This window comes from Myotis myotis, unplaced genomic scaffold (genome assembly GCF_014108235.1).
Source record: "Myotis myotis isolate mMyoMyo1 unplaced genomic scaffold, mMyoMyo1.p scaffold_m19_p_1, whole genome shotgun sequence".
Classification (NCBI taxonomy): domain Eukaryota; kingdom Metazoa; phylum Chordata; class Mammalia; order Chiroptera; family Vespertilionidae; genus Myotis; species Myotis myotis.
The window spans coordinates 192,290,324-192,302,957 of NW_023416313.1; the positions used below are offsets into that span (position 1 = coordinate 192,290,324).

Below are 12,634 nucleotides of genomic sequence, written 5' to 3' on the forward strand. Positions count from 1 at the left end.
ACACAATTTTTTTATCTTACAGTTCTGAAGGTCAAAAGTCAAAAAAATCAGTCTTACTGAGCTAAAATCAAAAGTATTGGCAGGGCTGCATTCCTCTCGAAGCTCTAGGAGAGAATTTATTCTTTGTCTTTTCAAACTTCGGCTCGTGGCCCTCTTCCAACAATGGCATTACTTTGACCTCTGATTCCATCATTAAATTACATCTTCTTTCACTCTGACCCTCCTGCCTTCCTCTTCTAAGGCCTAAATACAATCTTATAATTGTATTGGGCCTACCTAGATAAACCAGGATAATCTACCCATTTCAAAATCCTTAATTTAATTATGACTGAAAAGTCCCTTTACCATGTAAGGTAATGTAGTTACAGGTTTTGGAGATTAGGGTGTGGACATTTTTGCGGGGGATGGGTTTTCTATCTACCACACCATATATGTGAGGGCTCCAGTGAGAGAACTATAAAAATCGTCACATTAAAATTTATAAATTCGCCGAAACCGGTTTGGCTCAGTGGATAGAGCGTCAGCCTGCGGACTGAGAGGTCCCAGGTTCGATCCCGGTCAGGGGCATGTGCCTGGGTTGCGGGCATATCCCCAGTGGGAGATGTGCAGGAGGCAGCTGATCGATGTTTCTCTCTCATCGATGTTCCTAGCTCTCTATCCCTCTCCCTTCCTCTCTGTAGAAGATCAATAAAATATATTTAAAAAAAAAAATTTATAAATTCACCCTAACTGGTTTGGCTCAGTGGATAGAGCATCGGCCTAAGGACTGAAGGGTCCCAGGTTCGATTCCGGTCAAGGGCATGTACCTTAGTTGCAGGCACATCCCCAGTAGGGAGTGTGCAGGCGGCAGCTAAATTGATGTTTCTCTCTCATCAATGTTTCTAACTCTCTATTCCTCTCCCTTTCTCTCTGTAAAAAAAATCAATAAAGTATATTTTTAAAATTTACAAATTCTATTTCAAGGTAATGTTGATTAAATTTGAAAAATTACATATAATTACATATAAATTCATTAAATTACATATAAGGATATCACTTGGCGTAACTTTAAAGATCATTAATTTTCATATATATTATTAATTGACTTAGATAGCAGAAAAATTACATAAAGTCAAATTTAGTCAATGATGAGTATTTCACTAGAGGGTTTGCTTGGTGCCTATTCTTCTCTGTTTCTCATATAGTGAACTCATTTTCCATTACTTTGCTATGATGTTGTCTTGAGTGATTCTAGATACCTATTCTTGCCATTTGAATCAGAGCCATATATAAAAATTAAGTTCTTATATATGTTAACTTATTCTATACGTAAACATTTAATTTTTAAAAATTTATCAACACGATTAATAATATAAATGGGATATTTGACGTCTTTATTCTAGAGCAGTGATGGCGAACCTTTTGAGATCGGCGTGTCAGCATTTTGAAAAACCCTAACTTAACTCTGGTGCCGTGTCACATATAGAAATTTTTTGATATTTGCAACCATACTAAAACAAAGACTTATATTTTTGATATTTATTTTATATATTTAAATGCCATTTAACAAAGAAAAATCAACCAAAAAAATGAGTTCGTGTGTCACCTCTGACACACGTGTCATAGGTTCGCCATCACTGTTCTAGAGAAACCTATTTTAAAATTCAATAATTTTTTTTTTAATTTCATGCCTAGAACAAAATTGAGCCATTATTTCTTTTAGCTGTTTAGGAGACAGAATACTTTTGAAGTTTATCAGTTATCTTTGTATTTTTCTTTGTTGAAGTTGCTGCTGTTCTTTCTTTTTAAACAGCAAATAAAGAAGGAATAAATGAAATCTAAAATTGTACTTTAAACCAACACATTTTTGGTGCTTTGGTTTCAGAAGAAAATTTGACAACATTCTAGATTAGTAATGGGAGAGAGCCCCAGAAAAGAATTGGTTTAGGGAATTTGGGATTTGCCAGCTTTAGTAAAAGCCCTGATGTCTTAGTGTTCATTACAAAGCTGCATTCTTGACAACACTCACTGAAATATGAAGAAAATCAGTTATTTTATACAAATGCAAAAGCCTATGTCTCTAAAGAAATTGTCATATATTCAGAATTTACATTTTTAAAAGTATAAACAGGATCAGTCTTAATGAAGACACAGAAAGCACAGATTTCTAGGGAAACCAAGAGTCTCCCTCCTCTATTTACTGATTCTGAAATTCTTTAAAAAGCCTCTTAATCCTCAACTAAGTTAAAAGGTAAACACTATTTAGAGAGTGAGCACAATCATTACAAGTGATTGTTATAAGATGCTTTTCTTAGTCCTCATTTTGTTCGTTTGTTTTGAAAAACTAATTTACTGCAAGGCTCCTGATGAGATACTGTGAGGATATGAAGATGTAGAAGATATAACTTCTACCGTCCAGAAATTTCTGTTCAGAAAAGAAGAACAAACATTACAAAGGGGAAAGGCTTAATTTTCATGTTCTTAATTCTACATTTTTCTTGTGAAGATCTTTTGGAAATGGGTCGGTGCCATCACATTGGATTCTAGTGATGAATACAATGCATCTGAAAAGACAGAACATAGGGTTCTATGGGAGGTTAAAGACCCAAAGACTGTTTAACATATTTTGCCTCTAACTAACTCTGAGTTTAGACAAATATATAAGTCATAACCTAAAAAAATTTTATTATCAAGTGGGGCTTGTGGTAGAACTAAACCTATTGACTTGAGTTTTGGAGGTGAGGGTTCTTAATTGTTTTTATTTTATTACATAGTTTATTCCTGTTACCAACGCTCCTATGGATGGTGGACCATTTGGCCAAGTGAAATCTCCCATAAAGATAACAAATATAATTCTGCCTGGTGGATTTAGCCATTACTTGGGATCTGACTTCACTTTAACTCCTGAAGTTGAAGGTATTTTGACAGAGTTTCAAAGTGAATATTCAACAAACAAAAAAATAACAAAACCCACTTCATTTGAAACAAAACTCTGTTTAATTTCTATGACTACTTAAAATTGCATGTTTTAAATTTACATTTTAAAATTGCATGTTTCATCTGGCCATTCTGATTTCAAAGAAGTCTGTAGTATTTTTTGGTTCTGCTCAACTATTAATATGCTGTAACTAAACATTTGTTTGCAATTCAAACATTGTGATACTTGCACAATTCTTTCCTGACATTTTTTTTTCAAAGTTTTTATTTCATTTTGTATATTTTATAGCAAATGACAACTAATACCAGTTCATTAGTACATCCTGCTGAAAGTAGAAAATAGAGGCTTAAAAATATTGATAACAAGACTTGTGTGGTTTAAAAGATATCTTAGAAAGATCAGACTTTATCCTTGAAACCATAAATATTCATGGAGACAATACTAGTGTAGAATTTTAAGAGGTAGAGCTCTAAAGGAGAAAGTATGCTACAAGGACAGGGCATGGAAATAGTTCATTCTATTATGTACATTTTAATTCAGGCTTAGATCAGATCTTTCCCCTAATTTCAGATCTTCACTGACGACCATTTGGTGAAAGTAGGATTAGCTGCTCCTTCTCTGAGGCGCTCATCTCTTCCATTGCTTTTAATATCCCACATTGCTCAGGCCACTGTTGAACAATAAAACTGAACATCACAATAACTGTAAAAAGATCTAAGAGCCTGCTAAGAATAACAGATTGTTCTATGTGATTATTTTTCAAGAAAACTCAGTTAAAAGAAACCCACCATAATTTACTCTGTTAAGATATTATTTTTAATTTATTTTTCATACTTCTACATACTTATGGTTTCAAGGTTTTAATCATAATCAGAATGTTTATGCTTTTATCCAATAAATAGAGCTATCTGTAAAACTGGATGTACCAAATTATTAGGCTCCTTAACAAGATAATGCCATCTTCAGGAAAGTCATCCTATATAATAAAAGGCTAATATGCAAATCAACCGAATGGCAGAATGACCCATCGCTATGATTGCACTGACTGCCAGAGGGAAGATATGCAATACAGGAGCTTCCCCCTGATGGTCAGTGTGCTCCCACAGGGAGCGTGCCACTCAGCCAGAAGCTGGGCTCATGGCTGGTAAGCACAGCAGCGGTGGCAGGAGTCTCTCCCGCCTCCACGGCAGTGCTAAGGATGTCTGACTGCGAGAGGGTGCAGGCTGGGCTGGGGGACCCCCACCCCCGAGTGCATGGATTTTGTGCACTGAGCCTCTAGTCAATGTATGTGGAATTAGTTCAACCCTGGATTCATCTCCATAACTTCCTTCTCAGATATCTTTCTTCAAGATTCATTGTGCAACTATTTTTTAGGATTTTCTGGAAAGTGCTGGGGTCCAACCCGAGCAGGTCCAGGGGTTCCCAAAGGTGTGGACGGAGTTGGCGAAGAAGGAATGACACAGAGGCAGCGTTCAGGTGATCATCATAGCCGGGTTCTCTTGTCAGGGTCTCTAGCCAAGTTCTGTTCAGGATCTCCACTGAAGTTCTGGTTCGGATCTCCAGCCAGGTTCTGTGTCCATGTTCTCTTGCTAGGTTCTCCAGGTTCTCCAGCCAGGTTCTGTAGCCATGTTCCCTCACTAGGTTCTCCAGCCAGGTTCTGTCCAGGTTCTCCAGCCAGGTTCAGTCACCAGGTTCTAGTCAGGTTCTCTTGCCAATTTCTGTAGTCAGGTTCAGTCCAGGGTCTTTTGCCATGTTCTCTCCAGCGAAGTTCTTCTGTCTCTAGGTTCTGTGTAGGTTCTGTCTTCTAAGTTCTGTCTCCTAAGTTCTGTCTTCTAAGTTCTGTCTTCTAAGTTCTGTGTTGTTACATCTGTATTTATACCAGTTGATTCCAATCCTATCAATCTCTATTCCAAAGGTTAGGGCGTTTCTTATCTCCATTCCAGGGAGTAAAGATTATGTAGCTTAAGCATGATTGTTCGTAGTTAAAGTGATTAATTACCCGCCTGGCACTTAGTTAAGAGGTTTTATTCCCTCCCTAACTTCAGGGGAAAATCCCTACCTGGGGAAACAACCTTTCTCAGAGACCTTGGTTAAAACACATAGTGCCAAGAAGGTGAGCAAACATATTAAGAACAGTATGCCATATATGCCAGGTCCCTTGAAACAGCAAGCATGGACCGGCTCCCGGCAGGAAAGATCCTGTGATTTCTTATATTCTACTAGGGGCCCAGTGCACGATTTCATGCACCTTGAAAGGAACTGGGTTGCGAGGCTGCGGTGGGCACCGGGGTGGGTCTCAGCCCATCCTCCATGTCCCTGCCTGGCCCCTCCTGCCATGGCCCCCAGTCCCCTGTCAGCAGTCCCACTCCACTGCTGCCACTCCCACGTGCTGACGGCACCAGCCCCGCTCACACCTGCTGATGGTGCAGAGTGATTTGGGCCAGCACCAGCAGGGGGTGCAAGTGGGTACCCACCTTGGTATGGTGTCCCCACTGCTACCCTGATTGCCTCTTAGGGGCAGGGGGGAGGTGGAGAGGTCCTCAGGGACAATCAAGGCTGGCAGCCCCAGCTCACACCTGCTGATGGCACTGAGCGATTGGGATTGGCACCAGGTGCCGGCAGCAGGTGCAAGTGGCAGCTCCAGCACCAGCTATGGGTGCCAGCGGGGCCAGCACCGGCAGCAGGTGCAAGCAAAGAATTTTCAGTAACCACCAGTGGCTCGTCCCAATGACAGCAACCGGTGCCCGCCTTGGTATGGTGTCCCCACTCACCTGCTCCACCATCCTGCTGTGGCCAACACCTGCCATGTTCTGCGTACGCCCCCTGGTGGTCAGTGCATGTCATAGCGACCAGTTGTTCGGTTGTCCGGTTGTTCCACCATTTGGTCTATTTGCATATTAGCCTTTTATTATATAGAATGTTTTATCAGTTTTTATTTTGAGAATTATGGTCATTTTAGCTATACATCTATTACAGTACACTGCTTTGGATATGTATATTCTTAAAAATTACCTAGAGAGGGCAGATTGAAGAGGATAAATGGGATGAATGGTGATGGAAGGAGACCAGACTTGGGATGCTGAACACATATGCAATGTGTGGATGATGTACTGTAGAACTGTACATTTGTAACCTATATACTTTATTGAACAACGTAACCCCAATAAATTCAACTTAAAAAAAGCTAGAAAGGATCAAATTGATTCACTAGCTCAGAGAGTTAAGCATTATTAAGTGCTAAAAAATATATTACAATTCTATATTTATTAAAAATTTTAATTCATATTATGAAATATGTGTAGCATACATTCAGCTGAAGGACAAATTTTTATCACTTATTTTATTACTTAATGTATCTATTGTTTCATAACTACTAATTTCAGAAAAAAAAACCAAGAATGCAGGAATTCTGACAAATAATCCTCGGAGCATCCATGCAGAAATAGCTTTTCGGCAACTCAGAGGAATAACTCTCTCTCCGTCTCTTTTATCACATCAGAATATGGCATCTCCAACGGCACAAATGTACCAAAGCAACCAAGATGAGGGAAGGTAAAGCTATTCTGTGCTTTAATATAATTTCTCACCATTAAAAAAAACTGTCTTAAATCTGCTACTCATTTATAAAAATAGGAAATATTATTATATGCTATTGCATATTCATTCTGAGAACTGAGAAAAACTATGCCATAGCATGGACTTCTTATCCCATTCACCAAATCTTTCCTGAAGTCCAGTATTTTTGCATCATAATTCGAAAAGGCTTAGTTAGAATGGCTATCAAGGTAGAAGAGTGCTCACCTAGTAGCTGTGTGAGGGAAAATTGAAATAATTACATGGGAACTACTTTTAATTGTATTCTCTCCCAAGTCACTTCTACTCACTGAATATGCAAAGCAGATCACTTATGTTTAAACAATTTCAACTCTCTGAAATCACAAAGACTGAGAATTTTGTAAATTCTTCAAATCTCTCCTTATAGTTCCTATTTGCCCTTCCCCATTCTGGACTCTAGCCCTAGAGGCCAGCTCAATGCCTAAGAGCCTGCTACTTCTCATTAAGAACTCACTCTGCTGCTCAAAACCTGTTTGCCTTGATTTCCAATTGTTACCTGTCTACCAGCCTCTTGGTGGCCAAGCTCTAGGTCATCTATTAGAGGGACCTACTCAGCAGCAGATCTAGCTTAGGCCTGGCTCTTGCTGAACTGACTTCCCTGCTGTAATCAGTCATGTCGCACTGAGTCCTCTGGATAACCCAATTTTTAGATAGCCAAAAATTAGGATCATTTTCTCTTTTGTATCTTTTTGAACTTTACACATATAAAATACAGAAATTATTTACTGTAGAATTATCTTAAGTTAGCTGATCCATTAAGAACTTAGCATAATTATTTGACTCAAATATTTTATTTCTGACAGAATTCCTGGCAGACACTTCCCAAGATCAAATAGAATGGCACTACCTAAAGAGAAATGAACATACACCAAGAAACCTCTTTCTGTTTAGTAGTTGTGCAAAAACTAGCAGATAATGTCGGGGTAGGGGGGGAAGATAATCATGTTACGTATGTTACTAAAGCACTTCAGTTTCATGTGAAGGTAATCTTTGTCACCCTTAGTGAATTTCATTTACTAACTTTTTAAAAATATTTTTTTATTGATTTCAGAGAGGAAGGGAGAGGGAGATAGAAATAGAAACATCAATGAGAGAGAATCAAGGCTCAGTGGCCTCCTGCACGCCCCCTTACTGGGGATCCAGCCCACACCCTGAGCATGTGCCCTGGCAGGGAATCAAACCATCACCTTCTAGTTCATGGGTTGATGTACAACCACTGAGCACACTGGCTCTCTCTTAAATTTTCTTTATGGTTATCTTAATTATTCGATTAGATTTCTATATTAGAAAAATTATTAACTATTATATAATACAACAATTTAAAAAGATACAAGTGACATAAAAGTCCAAAGGCTCAAATATTTAGTCCTGGTATTGGAAACCTTTGGTTATAAAATCTCGTTGTGGTCTATCATATGAAGATACTAAGAAACATAATTTTAGGAAATAAGCATGCTTTCATTTGTAAAATATGTTCATTTAGAGTTACCTTAAACTAAAGCATACAGTTCTTACCAAACAGTTGTTACTAAAGCAAGTTGAGTTTAACCAGTTGAATCACAGATCAGTTTTTTTAGGACTATACTTGGAAAAAAAATCCCCAAACTGGGTTTGCTCTAAGAATTGTTTGGAGGCAAACATGGACATCAATAGCTAGCTCTTCCTAAAAGTGGCTAATTGTGAGTTCAACAAGTCATTCATGCTCTAAGAATAACTGAGTGCTATTTCATATACAAAATTTGTTAATTGCCTATAGTGTTATAATTTTACAAACAGTTTTAGGCTAAAAAGAACATATGTTCAAACTGAATAGACATTCAAAATTTGAACCCTTAATAATTATATTTCACTGGAAATAATTTTTCTAAAATATCACATTGCATAGTACTAGCACATATCATAAATCAAATATGATGTTCAATGTGCTTGTTTGTTAAATACAGTTCTTCAAATTAATTAATGACTATAATTACCAGCCAGATTTTAATATAAATGAGCTCCATGATTCATGACCTATTCTCTTTAAATTTTTCAAGTACTGGTTCAAAACTGCATATAGTTTTCATACTATTTTATGTTCTTTACATGAAAATAAATTAATTTTACTAAAATATTTGTATTTTTTAATTTATCTGGAGTTTTAAAGATATTTTGGAAACGAATTTCAATGTATATGCAACAACTGTGTATCTTTTCTTCTTTAAAGGCTGTATGTTTGTAATTAAATCATGTAATATTTAAAATTTCAAACCTAATACAAATTGACTTTACACTTTTTAATGTGTGGTTTTTAAAAAATTATTATTCTTAGGTAGAAATAAGATCCTTTGTTTAAAAAACAACTGTGCAGTTCTTAAGATGTCCAGAAGATGTCTTTGTTGCCCATTAGTTTTGACAACTGCTTACATTACTGTGTAGTGATAAGGGTCTGCTGTTCACTATTTGTTACTAACTGGGCATCATCTGCCTTTTTTTTCTTTTATGATAATGTATAAATGAAATACCAAATACATTCTCCTTTTATAATAAAGTGTGTTTTTTAAAATAAAAATCTGGGTAAGACAAATAAATGTAACATGTTTTCACTGGAGAAAATTTTACAAGAATAGAAAAGTATAAAGCAGGAAAAAAATAACTCATTATTCAGCATCCACTTAACATTTGCCAAATTTTTTTAGCTATTTTTCCTATTAATTTATAATATATTTCAGATATATAACTTCATTCTTATGTACACATTATTAAATTTTGAGATATCTTATTTCATAAATTTTAAAACACATCTGAATTTCTCCTTGAAGATAAATTTGCATATATAATTTGATAATCATACTAAGATTAATAATAAACATGTATTTAAGCATTGCTAAGTACAGAAAACAGACACAAACGCAATCTTAGAAATATTTTAATATAAATATACAATAAATAATTTATGTGGAATAATTTAATACAAATATTTATATAAAATAATTTATTTATAAGGGGTGATTACTAACATAATTTAGCACAGTCATTCTGATGGCAGATGATACTGACATAATATACAACATACTCCCCTGGGAATGTCTATATAGGTTTAGCCATTGGTTATGTGTGCCTCATAAAACAACAGCTATAACTTCACCCTTTCTTATTCAATAAAACAAATAAAAATGTACTTGAATATGAGGGATGCTTTTGTAGGAGTGACTTTAGATTTGCTCTAAATTGTCTAAGTAAGTCACAGACTAAAATTTTAAGTTATAATTATAAATTATTTGTAACACACTTCACAACTGATTGCAACAAAACAGACAGGTAGTACTTTAAATCTACAAACCACTAGTCCATGTTTTAACATGGTTTATCCCAATAACAACTACATGAAGTAGATATGAAATGTCTTTATTTATAGATAAACTAGGGGCCCAGTGCACGAATGTATGCACCTTGAATGTAACTTGGCCCATCCTCTGCACCCCCACTCAGCACCTCCCACTGTGGCCCCTGGTCCTCTCTCTGCCAGCAGCCCCGCTCCTGCTGCTCCCACACACTGACAGCGAAGGCCCCGCTCGCACCCTCTGATGGTGCAGAGATAGTGGGACTGGTGCCATCAGCAGGTGCGAGAGGCAGCTGCTGGTCCCGATTACCCCTTAGGAGCAGGAGGAGGTGGAGAAGCCCTGAGAGGCAATCAGGGCCGGCAGCCGCCGCCGCTTGCACTTGCTGATGGCACCTAGAGAGTGACTGGGGCCGGCGCCGGGCACTGGCAGTGGGTGCAAGCATTAGCTCCAGCACCGGCAACGGGTGCGAGCACCTAGTGGGACCATGGTGCGCGGGAGCGAAGAATTTTCAGTAACCAACAGAGGCTCGCCCCGATGACAGTGACTGGCACCCCACCTTGGTCTGGCGCCCCCACTCACCTGCTCCACCATCCTGCCACAGCCGATGACCACCATGTTCCACACTCTGCCACCTGCTGCCGATGCCTGCCATGTTCCACGCATGCCCCCTGGTAGTCATCGCATGTCATAGCGACTAGTTGTTTGGTTGTTCTGCCGTTCGGTCCATTGGCATATTAGGGTTTTATATATATAGACTAGAGGCCCAGTGCATGAATTCTTGCACAGGTGGTGTCCAGCCAGCCCCACCCCTGATCAGGCCACAGGTGGTTGGCGGCCAACCCCGCCCCCTGGTCAAACTCCCAAACTCCCGGTCAAGGGGACAATTTGCATATTAGCCTTTTATTATATAGGATTGGCTTTAAAAGTAAAAGAGCAGATATCACAACAAATCCTAGATTTTTTTCAACTCTAAATTCATTGGCTTTCAGTTACTACAAGTAAATTGACATTTGATTCTTACTAATGTGCCATTAAGCAACTGTTGTAGAGTCCTAGTGTATGTAAAAACTGTAAACTATTCACTTTCTTCTGGTGTATTTAGGGAAATTTTCTACAGTAAAATTAGTATTTTATTCCCAGCAAATATTTAGATTTTTTTTGCATGATTATATGCATGATTATATGACTTGTTCTAAATTCAAGGACAATTCCATAAACAACATGGAAAGCTAAATAATTAGGGCACTTTAACTACAGATTAGGTGTTTACTATGCTGAATTGAATATAGGTGATGCCAGAGTAATCTTTTGATTTTAATATATGAAGATGGACTATAATTAATTGTTCAATAAGAACTATACTTACTTCTATTTTTATAGTTCTGGATTTCTCTGACGATACAAAATCAACTATGGTTGTGAACAGATTTTTGTGTGTGCTTGCAGGCACTCATGACTAGTTTTAAAATAATCCTTATATTTAATTAACATGGCATTTCACTGCTTATTCATAAGTATCATACATTATGAGAAGTGTTTAATGTTTTAAAACATTAGATCTTACTGTTACTCATGCTGTAGTGCTTAATTACCTTCCCTGTTCCTCTCTGCACTTTTCTCCATTATTGAAATATTTTTAAAGAAAACTTATACTGAATTGCAAATTTAATTTGCTGAAAGCCAGAAGCACACAGTTATTTTATTAGTAATATTTTATTTCTACAATTTTTTATCTTATAAATATATGAATTATACTATTCTATTCTTACTCCTTTTTTTCATTTGTGAATAAAATTGTTTTGTAGACTACTGCAAAGACATTTCTCAGATCTAATTTGTGCATTTTTATTTTAAAATTTTATTTTGATAATTATTTTTCCTTCTAATTAAAATAAAATGAATGACTTTTTGGCAAAAACATGAAATGCTGTAACCTGAAAATGCTACATTCAAAGGAACTTAAAAAGAAGTAGCTTTGAAACTGTTAATTACCTGAAATAAAATTATTTATCATTTATGTCCTATTTATTAGGCCTTACCTTAACTATATGCTCTTTTAGGTAAAACAAAAAGCCAATTCATTAACATCATTATTTTCCATATAAAATACCTGTGATTCTGAAATGCTAATTTAAAAATTAGAATAGATTTTTCCTTATACTGTATAATTAAAAATAAACGTATTTCTATATGCCCTGAATAAAAGCCCATTGGGATAATATAGTTTGGTAACGTATTTAAATTAATGACATTTTGATCAAACATTAAAATAAAAATTAATGTGCAATACTTTTACAAATAATATTCTACATTTACATCTGATTTTTAATATAATTCTAATTAACTTCCAATTTGCTTAAAAATCTTTTATACCAGCAGAGTTCCATTATTAAACATTACAAATAAGAGAAAAGGTTAGTGATGACCTAACTATTTTTGTAAACCAATTATGGTTTATGGTTATATAAACCATTTATGGTTATATTTATTTTTAAATAACAGTATCTATATCTTAAATAGAAAAAAAATAAGGTCATGTGGTTTAAAAGGTATAGATCTGTATATCATGCTTATAGTAAAACATTATATTTTTTAGAAAATGTTTCAGATAATTTTAGTAGTTTGGCTCTATTTGTTCCATCTTTAATTATAACACAATGCCGCTCCTCAACCCACCTTTCCCCTGAATGTTTTACAAGTATGTTTCTCAAGAACAACAAAAAAAGACTAATCTGTAAAAAATATATCAATAACATTTTAAAGTTTCCAATTATTTCTT

General features: G+C 36.2%; 1 protein-coding gene across 1 annotated transcript in view; it reads left to right on the plus strand.

Moving 5' to 3' along the window:
• The window catches only part of LRRC9 (leucine rich repeat containing 9), a 94,737-nt gene extending 87,344 nt beyond the window's left edge, over window positions 1–7,393 (plus strand). Inside the window, exons 30-32 of the mRNA XM_036355246.1 lie at window positions 2,754–2,895; window positions 6,301–6,469; window positions 7,336–7,393. Coding sequence (XP_036211139.1) covers window positions 2,754–2,895; window positions 6,301–6,469; window positions 7,336–7,393 — 369 coding nt within the window. The remainder of the gene's footprint in view (window positions 1–2,753; window positions 2,896–6,300; window positions 6,470–7,335) is intronic.
• Window positions 7,394–12,634: the final 5,241 nt, after the last annotated feature.